This window comes from Amyelois transitella, chromosome 18 (genome assembly GCF_032362555.1).
Source record: "Amyelois transitella isolate CPQ chromosome 18, ilAmyTran1.1, whole genome shotgun sequence".
In the NCBI taxonomy this organism is placed as follows: Eukaryota; Metazoa; Arthropoda; class Insecta; order Lepidoptera; family Pyralidae; genus Amyelois; species Amyelois transitella.
This window is the reverse complement of record NC_083521.1, coordinates 5,836,345-5,856,447: the sequence shown is the minus strand read 5'-3', so window position 1 is coordinate 5,856,447 and position 20,103 is coordinate 5,836,345. Positions and strand designations below refer to the sequence as shown.

The 20,103-nt window shown below is 37.4% G+C and overlaps 2 protein-coding genes across 2 annotated transcripts; one reads left to right on the top strand and one right to left on the bottom strand.

Moving 5' to 3' along the window:
- Positions 1-1,073: 1,073 nt before the first annotated feature.
- LOC106130245 (adipocyte plasma membrane-associated protein Hemomucin) lies at positions 1,074-19,672 on the bottom strand. The gene is made up of 7 exons (XM_060949134.1): positions 19,515-19,672; positions 18,147-18,284; positions 17,833-18,041; positions 16,406-16,694; positions 15,102-15,295; positions 2,306-2,523; positions 1,074-1,972 (listed from the first exon to the last, which is right to left on the bottom strand). The coding sequence occupies exons 2-7, from the start codon at positions 18,266-18,268 to the stop codon at positions 1,196-1,198; spliced, it is 1,809 nt and encodes a 602-aa protein (XP_060805117.1). The 5' UTR covers positions 18,269-18,284; positions 19,515-19,672; the 3' UTR covers positions 1,074-1,195.
- Positions 13,931-16,759, top strand: LOC106130254 (transmembrane emp24 domain-containing protein 1-like). The gene has a single exon (XM_060949136.1). It carries the CDS (start codon positions 13,986-13,988, stop codon positions 14,775-14,777), a length of 792 nt encoding a protein of 263 aa, XP_060805119.1. The 5' UTR covers positions 13,931-13,985; the 3' UTR covers positions 14,778-16,759.
- Positions 19,673-20,103: the final 431 nt, after the last annotated feature.

The window sequence follows — 20,103 nt, the reverse complement described above, 5'->3', positions numbered from 1 at the left end:
CGCGCTAACTCTCTTTCACTTTATCTCGGATACCTCGAGTTTTTAACAGCTAGCAACCCTAATTTGCGGCCATTTATTCACAGGCAGCGATATATCATCATATTTAAAAATAAATTAGCTTTAATTTGATATAAAAAACATGCGTGTACGACATGAACGTATAAATAGACCAAAATATTACCTGTTTACACCTGGCTGCGTAGTAGTTGCGGCCGAGTGTGTAACGGCACCCATTGATTTTCGAATTCTTTACATACATTTCTATGATGTGGATGATATTTTATTTAAAAAACAAGTGAACGAAATTTTTTTTGGAAAATTAATTAACATTAATTTAATTAAAATTACTTGCGGCCACTTATTGACTGGCACCCTATTATCTATGTATTTATCCTATTCATAAATGTATGTTAAAATGTGAGTTTGATTAACTACGCGATGAACGTAGTGATTTTGCAGCCGGATCTCGTACTACAAGGTCTACATGTACCACCATACATAATGCGTTATGTCAAATTTTCTGGCGAATATGTAAATTGCTGGTACTCAGTTATAAAAAGTAGACCAACTTTGGAAATAAAAAATGTTGATATTAAAATATTGCACTTGGCTGGTAACTAACAAACTGTAAACATAATAAAACATTACAAGTGAAAATTTTAGAGAGATCAATCAACATTCATATAAAAATTGTAACAACATTGATCAATATATTAAATGGGAAATTATAATAAGTAACATTAGAAAATACAGCCTTATCCAAGATTCAATACTTAAAACGTATGTATAAGTTATTCGTCGAAAGGGAATGTTATAAATTGGAATGACTAAAGGAGGTTTAAGATAGTGATTTATAAAATAAAAACTGCGCCTCAATAAAGTTTAGATTGCAAAATTTTTTTAAAGCGTTAATTATTTGCTATCAAGTGGATTTGGAAGATTGCATAGCGATAACTTCTTATGAAGAAGTGTATTATACAAATATTGCAATAAACAAACTCTTGACAAATCTTGATACAACATAATGACCTTACACATCATGGACACAGGGAGGAGAATCATACACACAAATGTTTTAAAAATAAGAGATAATAGTCATACAGAATTAATGAGTTATTTTAAAAAGTATTCTTAAATATTTTTGTTCATTTTTTTTAAAGTCTCACATTCTAATACACAACCATACATTGATATTTTACACTCCAGGATTGGGAATCTCTGTCGGCCCACCTTTGGTGATTACTTTCAAAGTTTCCTTACTGGGCTTAGCTGTATCAGATGGAATGTCTTCTTTTATTGGGATTTGTTGAGGCGCCGGTTTGCCTTTATCGGGTTTAGGATCTACGTTTACAGGCTTTTGTATCACTATTTCAGGTTTTTTTGGCTCTGCTTTGCGCTGATGCGTAGGTGCTTCAGCCTTGGGCTTGTTTGGCGCTGGTGTGAGGGGTTTGGGTTCCGGCTGTTTAGCCGCTGCCGGTTTTGCTTCGGCTGGCTTAGGTTGTACTTTAGGTGGTGGGGGAGTTGCCTTTGGTGCGGTTGTGGTTGAAGTTACCGGTTTCTTTTCGACCGGCTTGGGCGTAGTAGGGGCTTGTGTTGGTTTCGGCGTGGGCGTTGGCTTTGGTTTAGGGAGTTCTTGTGCTTTTGGTTGCTCTTTAACTACCTTTTCTACTTTTGGTTTTGGTGGATCTACTTTAGCTTGCTGAGTTGTTGGCGCTACTTTCGGTTTAGGAACTTGTTTGTCTGCCGAAGCGAAAGCTTTTTTCAACAGCGGCGGAACGGGCACGGCGGCAATGAAATCCTGTTTATGAGGAGCGCCCAAGTATAGTTTGTCTTTGAATACAACGGCATCACTAATATGAGGTACTTTCTCGTTTTCGCTGTAATACGCTGCCACCACGTTGCCATTCCAATCTAGCTGCAGTAACCCTGACCTGTCCCATAATAATCCGCCAATGCTTTTGAAGTGACCAAGCTGAAAATATTTTTTTTCCATTAATGCAACATTCTCGCAGAATATGAAGAATATAAAAAAGAAAGTGTGTAGAAAAGTTCACTTATGTAATGTATGTAACATACATATAATCACGTCTATAACCCTTGCGGGGTAGACAGAGCCAACAGTCTTAAAAAGACTGATAGGCACATTCAGCTGTTTGGCTTAATGATAGAATTGAGATTCAAATAGTGAAAGGTTGCTAGCCTGTCGCCTAAAAGAAGTATCCAAAGTTTATAAGCCTATCCCTTCGTCGCCTTATTTCGAATGTATATTATATTCTTCATTATAAGTACATAAATTATTACTTACATGGTAAACTATTTCTTCAAAGACGATGTGAGGGGATTGTTTGTTGAGGAAGGCGAAGGGTATCTCAATGAGGTGCTGAAGGCGGACGAGGAACTTCCTCACCACAGGGATCTGGGAGATCGGCCGGCTCACCAGCGGGTGCTCGTCGTCGAATGTACTGTACAAGGCCACTAGGAAGCCGGACCCGTCGGGAAGCACTTGTATGTTGTCTGGAGTGCCTGTCAAAAGAATTAAATACATGTGTCACCAAATTTCAAAATATGGTAACTGTTAGCGACACATTAAATTTAACATAGCGCACACTCATTAAACATTGTCATATTGTAGCACACTCATTAAGTATTGTATTGTATAGAACAAAGGAAGCGAGATCAAACAATACCCCCACTACGACGGTCAATTGCATTAGATAGTACACTAGAAAGCGAATGAGCACTTTAGAGGCATATTTTAGATATTGTTATTATTATTTATGAAACCTAATTGATAAACGATAACGCAGACCGTCATAGATAAGTGATAACGCTATTTTCATAAAAGTCAAGGACACAAGGTCAATAATTGGATTATGTTTTTTGATGTCAACAAATGTAAGTAAATTTCTCGAAAAGTATATTGTTTATAGAAACGAAAGTATTGTAATAAGAAAGTATGATATATGTATTTTTGTATAACTTAGAATTTATTAGAATCTTATATTGTATATTCGAGAAATATTTAAAAGTTGACAGGAAATTTTGATGAAAGCATAGGTTGAAGACAAACTTTTGTTAAAATCTCTTTGAGAAAGAAATTGTGATATTTGTAAATTATTTTATATGATGAGAATTTTTGTAAGTTTATTTGGAAAATGGAAATTATTATGTTTATATCATGTAAAATTGAGAAAAGTTAATAAATATCGCCTAAGCGAAGCTATGCACAACACCAGAAATCGTCACGAAATTTGAGGTTCGCGTTAAGGTATTACTCCGACTTACAATAGTAAAATCGGCGGCAGAGGGCGTCGTAGTGCAATTGTTCCAGTTTAAAGTGAAAAATCAAGAAAAAGAAGACCTCAAGAAAGAAAAAGTCTTCAAGAAAGAAAAAGTCTTCAAGAAATTAAGTCGGAATAATACCTCTTAGTGTAATAGTTTAATAGTGTTAGGAAATTAGTATAAGGTGTTGTGCGTGGTTAGTGGACGGACAAATTGTGTGTATTGTTTTCGTTTTTTAATTCTTCAATTAGTTTAGTGGTTTCTAATAAGACTTGAACATAGTGAGTAGGTATTCCAATTAGTGATAGTGCTATTGGATTTCAGTGACTGAACCTTTAAACCGTGAGTAATTCAGACATTATTAAGTGACATAGACTTTAGTTAGAGAGAGAGACTCAATATTTAGTGATCATATAGTGAATAGACACTCGGTGAGTAAGGTCAATGACCCCACGTATAGTAGTTTTATTAACAATCAAGTGAAATTAGACATAGGCTTTTGGAAGAGGTTGATGACCCCATTTCTACACAACCTACCATCCGAGGATTCTTTGTTGGCCTCACTGCCGCGTCCGCAGCCGTTGACGTCATATACCAGCGGGGGGGGGGCGGACTTCTACTGGAGCGGAATTCGGGACTCCCTATAAGTGAAGGGGAGGCTAGGGGAGGCAGGTACCTAGTCAGGGTTATACTGTCACCTCGACCCGCAACAAAGGCGTGGTCCTTCGAGCCGGATCTTCAATACCTTTCAAAATGCCAGTAACGAGAAGCCAGAAAGGCAAAATGGAACCATTACGTCCACCTACTACAACAAGTGAGGAAACAGGCACAACACATAGAACTCCTACAAGTCGAGGAACTACAAGTGGAACTGAGGACTCCACAAACACAAGCATGCAAACTGGAACGCGAGAACAAGCACTACCGGGAAGCACGATGACATTAGTTCCAATGGAACCGAGAGATAGCGAGCCTACGCAGACAACGCGCTCCCCATCTAGGAGCAAGAGAGCAGGAACAAGCAAGTCAGTGAAAACAAGAAGGAAACTTCAATTGGAAAAAGAAATTGCGGAACTCAAATTAGAACAAATAAAAGCAGAAACCGCGAAAAGGGAAGCAGAGGCGAAACTTCTTGAGGAAGAATCTGATTCCGACCTAGAGGAACCAGAGGACAGGGCGGATCGTGTACGAAGTTGGATGGCTGGCACACAAGACAACGCGTCATGTATGGAAGTTCCATTCAACAGAAATGAAGATCTACCAGTGAACAACCTCGCTTCAGCTATAGCAGCGGCATTCGAAAAAGCTACTTCGAAACACAAACCGTTGCCACCGAAGTACATGTTTGAGTTACCAACATTCAATGGAGATAGTGCAGAATGGCTAGCTTTCCTAACAGTATACACCGAAACATCTACTATGTTTTCGGCAGTTCAGAATATGGCTCGACTAAGAAAAAAGCATCGTGGGACAAGCAAGAGAAGCAGTGAAAAATATATTATATTCGGATTCTCAACCCAATGACGTCATGGAAGCATTAAGGAGAAGATTCGGTAGAGCGGACTTATTAGTCACAGCCGAATTAGATAAATTAAGGGCGCTTCCTCGTGTAAGTGAAAATGTACAAGAACTTAGTGCATTCTCATGTAAAGTCAACAATAGTGTGACAAGTATCAAAGGGTTAAAGAAAAACAAGTACCTACACTCACCGGAAATAGTGAAACAAATCACGGAAAAATTACCAGCGTTTATTCAATTTAGATGGTGCGATTATATCGCACAATACGACGAAGATGAACCTGATCTCGAAATATTAGCCAACTTCCTGAACAAAGAAGCCGATAGAAGTGTTGTGCTGCTATCAAACGAAAAGAAGAAAGTGATACAACCAAAGAGGCAGTCAGCACACGTAGCAGTTGAACAACCCATGAGAAGGGGAATTCAATGTATTCAATGCAAAGGAGATCACTATTTTTCGGAATGCAAAGAATTGAAAAACGCAAGTATCGACGAAAGGTGGGAAATGGTAAAAAAGTTAAAAGTTTGCTTCAATTGCCTAAGAGGACGACATCGAAAAGATGATTGCAGGTCTAGACCCTGCCGACAATGTAAGAGATTACACCATGCGCTTCTTCATAAGGAATATAAGAAAGAAAACAGTACAGATGAAAAGAGGAAAGAAGAAGCTAGTGTTACTGGAACTGTCAACACTTTGAAAACACCACAAGCGCTATTGAAAATAATGCCCGTACTGCTATACGGGCCAACGAAATCTGTGAAAGTATTAGCACTTCTGGATGAAGGTTCGACAGTCACATTGCTGGACGAAGCTACAGCAAAAGAAATAGGAGCAACAGGACCGAAAGAAATCCTTGCTCTAGAAACAGTTGGTGGAAATACAATAAGAAACACGGATTCTGAAAGAATCAATTTGAAGATTAAAGGCGTCCACCAACGGAAGAAAATGAACATAAATAACGTGAGAACAATTAAAGAAATCCAGTTGTCACCGCAAACAGTGGATAGGGCGAGATTGGAAGCCTGTCCACACCTGAAGCCTCTTATCGACAAAATATGTTACGAAGACATGCCTCCGAAAATGTTAATAGGTCAGGACAATTGGGAACTGATCGTATCGAGACACACTAGGAAACGCAAGAAGGACGAACCCGTTGCTTCATTCACGAAGCTGGGATGGGTATTACACGGTTGCGATGGTGGGATAACGAAACAAGTACAGTTTATGAGATGTGCGCATCTGAAAAGTCAAGACGACAATTTGGATGCCATAATTAAAGAACACTTCGCAATAGAAGCACTAGGTGTCACTGAAAGGAAGCCATCGTCTGACATTGAAGAGAGAGCAACAAAGAAATTGGAAGAAGTCGTGCGAAAAGTTGCTGTCGATAAATACGAAGCGGGATTAATCTGGAAAGCGGAAGACGAAACTCTTCCAGACAATCGATCAACTGCGGAAAGCAGAATGAGAAACTTAGAGAAAAAGTTGGATAAAGATCCTGAATTGAAAGCCGACTACGAGAAACAGATACAACATTTATTGGATTCAGACTACGCAGAAGAAGCTCCGAAACATAGTACATCCACGAGATTGTGATACTTACCGCACTTCGCCGTCACTCACCCAACGAAAAAGAAAAGAAGGATAGTATTTGATGCAGCAGCAAGATCCAATGGGAAGTGTCTGAACGACGCGCTCTTATCTGGACCGGATCTGCTACAATCATTATGGGGTGTGTTAATACGCTTTCGTCAAGGTCCTATAGCAGTCGTAGCTGACATTAAAGAGATGTTCCTGCAAATCCTTATGAGAGAAGACGACAGAGATAGTTTGCGATTCTTATGGAGAGGAGGCGACAGGACAGGACCAATGAAGGAGTATCGTCTTAAAACTGTGATATTCGGAGCGGCCTCATCACCCAGTACAGCAATATTTGTGAAAAACAAAAACGCGAAAGACAACGGACAAGGGCACCATGAGGCCATCAAAGCGATAGAAAAGAATCATTACATGGACGATTATCTACAAAGTTTTTGGGAAGAAGAACATGCGGTAGAAGTCGCCACGACAGTCGACGAAATACATAAGAAAGCAAGTTTCCATTTAAGAGGATGGGCATCCAACCGTCCTAACGTATTGAAAAGGATCAACGGAGACAATAGTCTGGAAAAGGAATTAGGACTTGGTCAGCAAGAAGAGAAAACGCTCGGAATGAAATGGAAAGTGCAAGAAGACTGCTTCTCATTTCGGGTAGCTATGAGAAACGTACCAAGGGAAATTTTACGAGGAGAAAAGACCCCTACGAAAAGACAAGTGGTCAGCGCAATCATGTCAACATTTGATCCCTTGGGATTAATAGCTCCAGTTCTTATTCAAGGTAAGAAACTAATGCAGAATATCTGGAGAAGCGGAGTTGGATGGGACACCGAGATTTTGGCATCAGAAGAAGACGAATGGCGTAAATACCTACAACACATGAAGACAATAGAAGAGCTCACAATACCACGATGCATCTCTCCTCACCACACCGAGGGAGAGCTACACGTCTTCACGGATGCAAGCGAAACGTCCTATGCAGCCTCAGCATATTGGAAAACGATGGAAGAAGATACGAAAACCTCGTTGATCGCAGCAAAGAACAGGGTAACTCCTCTAAAACCGATATCCGTTCCAAGACTGGAACTTCAAGCAGCATTGTTAGGTTGCAGACTAGCGCGCGCAATTGAAAAAGAAATGGATCTGACGGTAGTGAAAAAGACTTTTTGGACAGACTCAACGACGGTTCTTTCATGGATCAAATCAGACCCGAGGACATTTAAGACGTTCGTGGCACATCGCTTGGCCGAAATCGAAGAACTTTCGAAACCACAAGATTGGAGATGGGTACCGACAAACCAAAACCCGGCTGACGATGCAACCAGGGATGTGCCCGAAAACTTCAACGAAAGACACAGATGGTTTGAAGGGCCTGAATTCTTAAAACAATCTGAGGAACATTGGCCGAAGCCGAAAGAAATCAAGAGAGAACCGCACGAAGAGGACAAGAAGATTGAAAAAGTAGCAACAACGAGACAGAAAGAGTTTTCTACGCCAGATCCGAAAAGATTTTCAAGTTGGAATAGACTCCTAAGGTCCACGGCAAGAGTGGTTCAATTCATCGAGATATTAAGAAATAATAAGCATGAAAAAGAGAAAGTCAACGCGACTAAGAAAGATGAACCATGGAGGAAGAACAGGAAAAGGAAGAAGACTCCAATTGTTCTAAAAAAGATTTCAAAAGAGCAACAAAAACTCTTTATTCCGTTGGAAACGCATCAATTAGCGAAAGCAGAGGAACTATTGATGCGACGAAGTCAAGACGAAAGTTTCAAAGCCGAAATAGCTACGTTGAGAAAAGGTCAACATTTAACGAAAAGTCAGAAGCTGCATAATTTAGATATAGTCGAAATCGACGGGATACTTCGATTGAAAGGAAGAATTAACGCCGTCGAAGGAACACAACAAGAAAAGAACCCGATAGTATTAGATAAACGGGATTGGATAACACGACTGCTTATCCAACATTACCACAATGTGTTCCATCACGGAAACCACGCTACTGTCATCAACGAATTAAGACAAAGATACTGGATCGTGGGAATAAGAGCAGCAGTACGATCAATCGCGCACCTCTGTCAATGGTGCAAAGTAAGAAAGTCCATGCCGACGACTATACCGATGGGAGATCTGCCTCCAGAAAGACTGTCTCACAACAGTCACCCGTTCACTTGCACAGCTGTAGATTACTTCGGACCGATGACCATTACCATTGGGAGAAGACATGAAAAACGATGGGGCGCACTGTTCACCTGTCTCACAACCAGAGCAGTGCACGTAGAGTTGGCTACATCGCTGTCAACCGACTCCATGATCATGGCCCTGAGAAGATTCGCCGCGAGAAGAGGTATGCCAAAAGTAATCTATAGTGACAATGGTACTAATTTTGTGGGTGCCAACAGAGAATTGAAAGAAGCTGTAGAAGCATTGAAGAAAGAAGAGGTAGAGGCAGCCGCGGACAACATTGGCGTCAGGTGGAAATTCATACCGCCTGGTGCTCCGAACATGGGAGGAGCGTGGGAGAGACTGGTACGGTCCGTTAAGACTTCGCTGACGGCCGTGCTCAAAGAGAAGAATCCTTCAGAAGAGACGCTACACACTCTTCTGCTTGAGGTCGAGCACATTATCAATTCTCGACCTCTCACCGAACTGGAAGACTACACCAATCCAGAGTCACTCACGCCCAACCACTTCCTCATTGGGCGATCCTGCGGCGCGCCTAGGCTGGGCGCGTTCTCCGATTCCGATCTTGTCGGAAAACCTTCGTGGAAGACTTCGCAGCGGCTAGCGGACCACTTCTGGTCTCGCTGGCTGAAAGAATATCTTCCTGGCTTGCTGCCACGGAGGAACGTCGGCCAGCCAACCCGAGACATCCGATGTGGGGACATCGTAGCAGTCCTGGATCCTGCCTTACCGCGAGGCACGTGGCCTCGCGGGAGGGTAGTGCGCACGCTGCCGGGCCCCGACGACCGGACCAGAGTCGTTGATGTGGCTACCGGTGGTGGCATTCTGCGACGGCCAGCTTCGAAGCTAGTGGTGATAGTATGAAAATAAAAAATAAAAATATATTTATTGCCAAAAACATTTACATACCGCTGTTACAAACATAACTTAACTAATTATCAAGTTTTGATATAAACAATCTTATAATTTTACAATAATACAAACAATGTACGCTAACAGAAGCTTATAAAAATATTATTGTTTTTAACGTGACCTAGAATAATGTTGAGGGTAGAAGCAATAAGTTTGGTAACAGCAGATATCGACGGCTACTCCCCGCACTAGTAAAAACTGTGTTGCGGCAGAGTAGTTATCATCGTCCGCAGTGACCATTTTACATTGACCCATGTACGGCTAATAGGCGCTTTACAAAACAGATCTATTTAAAATTGGTTTATGTGGTGATAATAATAGTATACGCAAGATTGTCAGATAAAGAATATACTTAGCAACAGGATATAGTGATGTAATTTAATTAATGGTTCAAATTCTATTACTAGGTAACCAAGTTGGTTAATATATTTTGTACCAATAAACTATTAAAATATATTTACTAAGTATATGTACATTGATAAAATAAAAGTATTTACTTATATAAATATTTAGTAATTGTTTACTAAAATTATACCATATAACTGTAGATTATATATATTTATTAATAAGTATAATTTAGTATATATATATATATATATAAACATATATCAATACACAATTCACATATATATTCTAAATGCGCGGTTTGGTTAGATTTTCTGTAGCTTGATAATCTAACGTTAATAAGTAATTAGTGACCAGTTTTTTGCAAGACCTGAATGTTTCATCCCTAAGAGTTTGAGCAACCACGCTGCCTATTTTATTATATATCCAGGGACCCAAATATGAGAAACAGTTACGAGCAAATCTAGTTCTGGATTGAGGGACCATGTAAACAGTAGCAACCCGCCTGCGTGAGATTACACTGGGAGGTGGAACCTTATGTTGTCTCAAAATGACTTGTTTTACAAATAGTTGACGCACGGTTAAAACTGGAAACACTTTATAAAGTTCAGTTGTTGAATAGTCAAATCTTTTAAAATTTAATATTTTAATTATTGCTCGTTGCGTCCGTTCTATTTTAATAAGATTTGTCTTATTGGCACTTCCCCAGGCTGTAATACCGTACTCCAATAGGGACTGACAAAGTGAATAATAAACTATTTTGTTTGTGGCGTAATCACGTATGTGCCTTATTTTTTTAACTATGCATATTAGTTTTCTTACCCTATTACTGAGTACTTCAATTTGGTGTTTCCAGTTTAAGTTACGGTCAATCATTATACCTAGGTATTTAATATATGGTACTGACATTAGACTATAACAATCACAAAACTCATTATTAATACATGTATCTGTGTGTAATTTAATATTTAGTCCAGTCGGTTGTCCACTAGCATTCATACTAAAAGTAATATATTTTGTCTTTTCGCAGTTAAGTGTAAGCAAGTTGGTATCAAGCCATTCCATGACAACCCTTAGACCATCTTCAGTCGCTTTGTGGACCTCCTTCCAAGTAGGCGCATTAAACAAGAGAACAGTGTCATCAGCGAAGGATATTATTTCAGAATTCTTTAGGGCGATTTTACTAAAATCGTTTAAATATACCAAAAATAGAGTAGGCCCTAGCACCGAACCTTGCGGTACCCCAAAGTTAATGTTTACAGATTCACTGATCACACCATTTATTTTCACGCATTGAGTCCGGTCACAGAGGTAAGACTTAAATAATTCCAACGTAATCCCACGTACACCTGCGCATTCTAGTTTTCGTAATAGCAAAGGAATAGAGACAGTGTCAAATGCCTTCGCAAAGTCCAGGAATACGCCTAAGCATTTGTTCTTTTTATCTAAATTGTAAGTGACATTATGAACTAGATCTTCAATAGCATTAGAAGTTGACAACCCCTCCCTGAAACCATATTGATTTGAAGAAAAGAAACTGTTAGCGTCAAGAAAACTTTTTAGCCGTGAGTTAATAGCCTTTTCAAGTATTTTGGCAATCACTGGAAGAAGCGAAATCGGCCTATAATTATTGACACTATCTCTATTCCCTGACTTGAACACAGGTATGACTATGGATTTCTTCAGCGCCTTAGGAAAGATACCTTTTGAGAAACACAAATTGCATAGATACGCTATTGGCTCCGCTAAATAGTCCGCACAGTCTTTTATAAGTTTAGAAGACACCCTATCCCAGCCAGTTGACGAGGTGGTTTTCAAAGAATTAATTATTTTTCTTATTTCATACTCATCGGTTGGTAAGAGAGTGAGGGAGTTCATTGGTCCAGACCTCTTCCTAAGTTTATCAACTAACTCATTCTCAGTTTTGCCAATTCTAGTCAATATTTTATTCGCAAGAGATTTTCCAGTATCAGCAAAATGTTCATTTACTATATTTACGGAGGCTATTGGAGTATTTTCAATATTTAATAGTTCAAGGGGTGTTTTAGATTTAGAGGTGATATTACATATTTGGCTAATAGTATTCCAAGTATTTTTTATATTGTTCCTATGTTTATGAATTTCTGATTTTTCGTAATCTGTTTTAATGTTATGTAGTAATCGGTTACAATAATTCCTGTACCTTCTGTAAGATATTTGTAAAGAAATGTTATTAGGGTCCTTTCTAAGATTTGCGTGCAACTTGTCTCTCCACCTAACACATCTGATTAGACCTGGTGTCATCCACGGTTTCCTATTATTTAGTCTATTGTTTATAGTGCCAGTGAATAGTGAAAACAAAGCAGAGCAAAAGTGAAATTTAGTGAAAGTAAAAGTGAAATAAAAGTGCATGGACATTATAGCAAAGATGTAATAGCATAAGTAGAATAAGAAACGTTTGATGTCGCTTCAAGAGTTTGTGCGCAGCACGAGGGAGAGTTTGTTAGCGACACATTAAATTTAACATAGCGCACACTCATTAAACATTGTCATATTGTAGCACACTCATTAAGTATTGTATTGTATAGAACAAAGGAAGCGAGATCAAACAATACCCCCACTACGACGGTCAATTGCATTAGATAGTACACTAGAAAGCGAATGAGCACTTTAGAGGCATATTTTAGATATTGTTATTATTATTTATGAAACCTAATTGATAAACGATAACGCAGACCGTCATAGATAAGTGATAACGCTATTTTCATAAAAGTCAAGGACACAAGGTCAATAATTGGATTATGTTTTTTGATGTCAACAAATGTAAGTAAATTTCTCGAAAAGTATATTGTTTATAGAAACGAAAGTATTGTAATAAGAAAGTATGATATATGTATTTTTGTATAACTTAGAATTTATTAGAATCTTATATTGTATATTCGAGAAATATTTAAAAGTTGACAGGAAATTTTGATGAAAGCATAGGTTGAAGACAAACTTTTGTTAAAATCTCTTTGAGAAAGAAATTGTGATATTTGTAAATTATTTTATATGATGAGAATTTTTGTAAGTTTATTTGGAAAATGGAAATTATTATGTTTATATCATGTAAAATTGAGAAAAGTTAATCAATATCGCCTACGCGAAGCTATGCACAACACCAGAAATCGTCACGAAATTTGAGGTTCGCGTTAAGGTATTACTCCGACTTACAATAGTAAAATCGGCGGCAGAGGGCGTCGTAGTGCAATTGTTCCAGTTTAAAGTGAAAAATCAAGAAAAAGAAGACCTCAAGAAAGAAAAAGTCCTCAAGAAGAAAAAGTCTTCAAGAAAGAAAAAGTCTTCAAGAAATTAAGTCGGAATAATACCTCTTAGTGTAATAGTTTAATAGTGTTAGGAAATTAGTATAAGGTGTTGTGCGTGGTTAGTGGACGGACAAATTGTGTGTATTGTTTTCGTTTTTTAATTCTTCAATTAGTTTAGTGGTTTCTAATAAGACTTGAACATAGTGAGTAGGTATTCCAATTAGTGATAGTGCTATTGGATTTCAGTGACTGAACCTTTAAACCGTGAGTAATTCAGACATTATTAAGTGACATAGACTTTAGTTAGAGAGAGAGACTCAATATTTAGTGATCATATAGTGAATAGACACTCAGTGAGTAAGGTCAATGACCCCACGTATAGTAGTTTTATTAACAATCAAGTGAAATTAGACATAGGCTTTTGGAAGAGGTTGATGACCCCATTTCTACACAACCTACCATCCGAGGATTCTTTGTTGGCCTCACTGCCGCGTCCGCAGCCGTTGACGTCATATACCAGCGGGGGGGGGCGGACTTCTACTGGAGCGGAATTCGGGACTCCCTATAAGTGAAGGGGAGGCTAGGGGAGGCAGGTACCTAGTCAGGGTTATACTGTCACCTCGACCCGCAACAGTAACTGAATTAATTAAGCCATACAACTGAACGTGGCCTTTCATTCTTTTTAAGACAGTTGGCTTTACCTACCAACTCTGCAAGGAATATAGACGTGACTTTATGTATGTATGTATGCCAACTGAATTAAAATTGCAAAATGCTATGCTATGATTGTGTTTGTAACTACTCTAAAACCCTACTGCCAACAAAATTATTTGGGCAGGTAAGTTGAAACACCTGTGTAAATAATGTTCCACTGCATGTTTCACTTGGTGGAACAAATTCTATACTATTTGAGCGCAATGAAAATGTTAAGACGTGCGTTAATTTTAATTATAAGTTCATTATTTTATGCAAAATGCGCGGCACAAAGTATACATGAGACGGATCTTAACTTTCGGATAGAACCGGGCTCCAGAATGTGTTTCTTTGAGAAAGGAAAATCGGGCCAAATGATGGAGGCCTACTATCAGGTGTTAGACGGGCAGCACGGCGACTTGGACATCACCTTCGAAATACTGGACCCTAACGGAGAGAAAATCGTTCACGACTATAAAAAGGCGCAGAATTCAATCATCAGGGATTTAAAAGTGGACGGTGATTACGTATTTTGCATGGACAATAGTTTCAGTATGATGAACTCCAAGCTCGTGTTTGTGTATGTGATGATAGAAGACAAGGAGAAAAAAGAGGAAGAAATTGAAGTAGCTGTGGAAGAGCGGGACGGGGAGCACAAAGAGGAGCAAGTGTTAGAGTGGGAGGGGGTTGACGAACATGGTAACGCTTACTACGTCGAAGTCGATCGTATAGTCGACTCACTGAAACTGACGCTGAAGCACGTGGTGAAGGCGCGCCATATGCTGGATTTGTATAGCGCGGTGAAATCGCGAGACAGCTACCTGGCATTCGAAGAGACCTTCATAGTGGATATCTGGTCCGCGTTTCAGATTAGCGTCATGTGTTTGGTTGGTCTCATTCAAGTTTATATGATCAAGAAGTTGTTCCATAGAAGTAGTGATCGTTTAAGTGATTTTTATTAAATCGCGCCTGATATAGTTCCAAGTCTTACGTTTATTTTACTAAATATCTCGACTATTTTCATTCCTAAAACAGCCCTCGTAGGCTCGACGCGGTTTTTATCGCGCATACAACTATCGCTGTCATAATAAACAGGGAAACAGCGGTATAGTTCTTATACATACATACATATATTCACGTCTATATCCCTTGCAGGGTATACACAGCCAAATCTTGAAATGACTGATTGGCCACATTCAGCTGTTTGGCTTAATGGTTTTTCGCGCGATAAAAAACCGCGTCACGCGTACTATGCTCCGGGGGAAGAACTCTCTATTTATTGATACCTGGCAGTCCAGCCGCGAACACTTCGGATTTTCCTTTCTTGGGTCCGCTGATGTAATATTTTATAATACGGAAGCGCGACGTCTCCGATGCCACCACAAACTGTTTGTCTGGAGAAATGGCCACACCATTTGCAAACCACAGATCATCCAATAAAACTTTGCTTTCATTTTTGGCGGCATTATAATAGAATAATCTGAAACAAATCAAATGTAATGATTAAGATAAATAAGTTGTTAATCACGGTTTTGCTAATGTGAAATAAAGGTATTTGGCAGGCTTGTATGTATAACTAGATTGTACCCCCGCCTTATGTTATATCTTATTATGTTCTTCCTTAGGGTCAACTTAATCTTTGTACCAAATTTGATAAAAATCGGTTCAGTGCTTTAGATGTGAAAGCGTAACAGCCAGACAGAGTTACTTTCGTATTTATAAAAAAAGTACAGATAGACAACCCGTCATAAAAAATTGTACATTTCATATGTATTTTGTTATAAACTTCGACATTACAGACATTTCAAAATTATTGTCATAAACATATTATAAACTAGCGACCCGCCCCGGCTTCGCACGGATGCACAGCCGATACTAAATATATCCATCTCTATTAGAACTAACTAAAGGACCGCCCGCAAAGCGGCTAACTAAGTCTTGCTCACTTCGCAAAGGGCCGTGCAGCAGAAATGGTAATATTTTAATTTCACCACAACTTCAAAACCAAACGTCCAATTTTAATCATTCAAAGACCAAATATTATCTACATAAACTGTACTTATTGATGAAATTATTTATTTTAATAAGGATTAATAGCATGAGTAAAAAAACGCGTTTAAATGTAGACCAAAAAAAATGTGGTTGTTGTGCCTCACTCGACATAGATAGGTATAGTGTGTCGCGGACTTTTTTGTAGATATTTATAAGATCTACAGTTAATTAAAACATTTTATGGTTCTATCTTTTGTAGTTTAGGCAGCGTACGCAAAATAAGTAACTTATTGGTTGATTTTTTTCAGTTTGTGTCCGGGTAGGGATAGGGTTCCGTAATCCAAATATATTACGGAACCCTATTTTTTTCCAAAATAAAATATAATCTATGTTACTCGTGGATAATGTAGCTTTCGAATGGTGAAAGAATTTTTCAAATCGGTCCAGTAGTTTTTGTGCCTATTCATTACAACCAAACAAACAAACAAAGTTTTCCTCTTTATAATATTAATGTAGAAGTGTAGATAAGACTATCCTCGATGCTTGACTGTCTACATATATTAAAACACAATAAATAAATATCAGGTTATTTTATTACCTTCCAGACGGATCAGTAAGAACCGAATAAGCGCCATCTTTCAGCTGGAAGTCACTACTGGAGTCTGTCCAATAGAAATCCCCGTTGTCGGCCAAAGCTATTGAGTTAAACAACATGGGTAATCGACCTTCGATGGCCACGCGGGGAGACACCAACAGCTGCTTCTTGTCGGTTTTGAGGTCAACCTTCCAAATGCCATGGTATGCATCAGCTATATACAGTTGATTCGTTTTTTCATTTATTGCAAAGCCTAAAGGACGACCGCATATGTGTTCTTGTGTTAAGCTAGCTGCAAATGTAAAATATTTTAATAAAAAAGGTGTGATTTTTTATAATATACTTTTTTTTGTTTAATTCACTTTTTTTAACTTTCCCCTCGTAACCTGTGGAAACTACAATCATCCTATAGTAGACTTACAGTAAATTCTGCACTATCCTATTCCTTGTACCAATTTTATACAGATCGCGTGCTATGATATCAAATTGAAAAAAACACACAACTCTGTATAACAGTTTTAAAGCAGTGCTCAAAGTAAATTTTCAATTGACCACAACTTTTTCCCTTGAACCAATTTTGACGAAACAAACTTTTGACAATGTTCTTAATTATATGTAATCCACCTGTGAAGATCGTGTCCAAAACAGTTTTTGGAAAAATATTTAATGTACAGGTGCTCGATTTTTCTTGACTCATTATATTTATAAATTGATAAAAGATAGTAACTGAATTGGCCAGAACTACAGAACAGAATTTATCTATTTGCAAACATTCTCATAAAAAAGAAAGGATACTATAAGATTTAAGACCAACTGCAGTGTCACATGCTTGGACAGCGCTGAACAGACACGCACATTTAAAATTACATCAACCAGATAAAAGCCGCGTTTATAGTTCAGCAGTTTCGCCATAATAATAGCACACAGAATAAAAATACTACAAGACAGACTTTGGCATACATATACACAGTAATTGTTTCTTCTAATGTTGCACTATCTTATTAGATGGACTTTATAAACATGCACTTATAACTATTACAGCTTTAATATAGATCAAAGTGCATTTTTTTATCTTAAGATTATATAAATTAGTTATATGGATATTTAACATAAAAAGAAAAATAAAAAATGACAAAACTTAATATGTATAAATAGGTATGTACAATGGTGAACTTATCCTAATATTTTATATTATAGTCAACCAAGATAAAAAGGAAAATCCATAATCAAAAAAGCAGTGCACAAAAAAGGATTGAAGATGATTAAAATAATTAAAAAGGCTATTCAGGTAACATAAGTGTCTATGTTTTTTCTGACCTCAAAAACCAGCACTTAACATATAAGTAGTTCTTATATATTGTACTGCAACCATTCTGATCTGAAGTGATATGAAATCAACTGGTTCAATGCTATCATTTAAAATATATTACCACATGGTTGTCCTATTTTTGTCACGAAGGTGACATGACCTCCTGGGCTTATTTTCACAATTTCTCCTGTAGCAAGACTTGTGTACAACTCTCCATTGTAAATATGGAATGCTTCCGGTCCCAAAAGTTTGCCCTTGTATAGAACTTCTGGATTATTTAATGCATTATTCAATGCAAGGGGACCCACCAGAGGCAGGGTTGGTTCTAATCTAAAAAATAAATATGATTAAGTACTTTTAAAAACAAGTCCTCATCAAATTAAACACAAAAACGTAGCCATTAAAAAAAAATAACTGACTTTTCAATTAACTTACTTTATGCTAGTAAACTTTGTGTAAGGAGGCAAATTTGGAATAAGGACAATAATTGCTGCAAATATCACAAAGTATAATGTACATTTAATCAATCTCTTCAAAAAACCAAATATAAATCCCATGGTGGCTGCTTTACCACTGAAATAAAAAGAAAATTAACTAAATATATTTAAATGAGATTCAAATGTATGTAAATTGATGTAACACAACAAAAATAAATTTATTATGTAAATATTAAATTTTAAGAGTTATCATGTAAAGAGAACATAAAAACCTTAAGAAAATTTTATTAGTCTTTTGTGATTCTGCTATATTTTAAATGGAAATTATAACACAGCTGAAGAAAAAAAACTTTTATTTCTTTTTTGTGTGAAACTACATCATGGTTTGTAAGGTTTTGCAACACAACCTATACTTTTATTGTTTCTTTTTCAACAAATACCTTCCTATCTGGCTATTCCCAGGTTTGTACTAGTTGGTAGACTTTTCTCAGTTCATATTCTGTTATGTGAGGCACATTAAACTGAGAATAGAACAAAACTAAATTATTTTTTTATTGCTTAAAAATATTTTATTGCAATTTACTACCTAAAATATTTATACCTTCTTGTAAGGAACACCAAATAAGTTTGGCTTCAGAAATGAATATTATAAATTTTTTAGATGAATGCCACTGCTGTTAACCTTTCAACCTTCAGTCAGATACTTTACAGTTTTCTTTACAAAAAAAAATTGTAGGAAGTGTTTACTTGATTCTTATCTTAAAACACATAAAATATATACCTACCTTATAATACCCTATTCTTTTAAATGTTTATCCATTTGCATCAGGTATGTTATGGTTTACAGATTGTAGTCTACACACTGGTAGGTAACCAGTATTTTAATATATTTTTTACTGATATTTATCAACCTTTAAACTTACTTGCCATTTCGCCCTAGTCTAGCCATAGTAAACAATACAATTTCAAATGGCATTTTTTAAATCATTGCAAGAAAACCTAGCTTAGGCATTATACTTAATGTATAAAAGTCATTAGAGCCCGGAACAAAATGAACCACGGATCCTTGGCGCAGGTTCCCATCTGAACTTTCAGGGTTTGATTACCGTCCCGGCAAGATAGAAAATGTTTTTTTTTAGATAATTCGTTTCTTGATTGTTCATCTTAACTGTATCTATATGAGTATAGTATCGTGGTTTGTCAAAAAAGAAAGAAAGAAAGTGATACGTGTTAAGAATAAAATACCTGTTTGCACTTGGAATCTTGCACTGGGAAAATTTATACCGTAGGTAACAATAACATAATAGACATGACATTACCTCTATTTGCCTAAATTAAAATTTATAATAGAAACTAAATTATTTACCTATTTTGTTTAAAATGAATGCAGTCTCCTTAGAAAAAATATAGTAAGCCAAGCAGTCAATCAGCCGACTTCGTGATTCGTTTCGTGTCGTGAGGCAAAATTACAAACGATAAAGTCATGAGATGACATTGACTTAACACCAAGTCTTGACAGAAAAACTGCCAACATGAAACGTCAGACAATTGACAAGTTGACAGATTACTTAAGTACAGTCCGTTCATCATAAGTTGTCCCCTGACTTCTGAATTGGCAGCATTGTCTACGGTGTTGCCGACAGAATATGTACCATTTACCCCCATTGTCTAAACATGTATTTACCCACTACAAATTAATATCGTTTTACTTGCATAATTTTAAATAAGACTTACCATCACGTCTATTTATCCGCAAAGAGGTAGGTAGAGGTGAGAAATCTCACTCACTCTTTAAATAACACACATTTATAAAACTAAGGAGGTCGTAAATGAAGACAGTTCTTAATTTAAATTATTTATTATTTTAATTTATTCTGACAGAGTAATTATGGTCCAAAGGGACGATTCCAGACAAATCACTATCACTTGTACTAACATCATCATCTGACGCATAC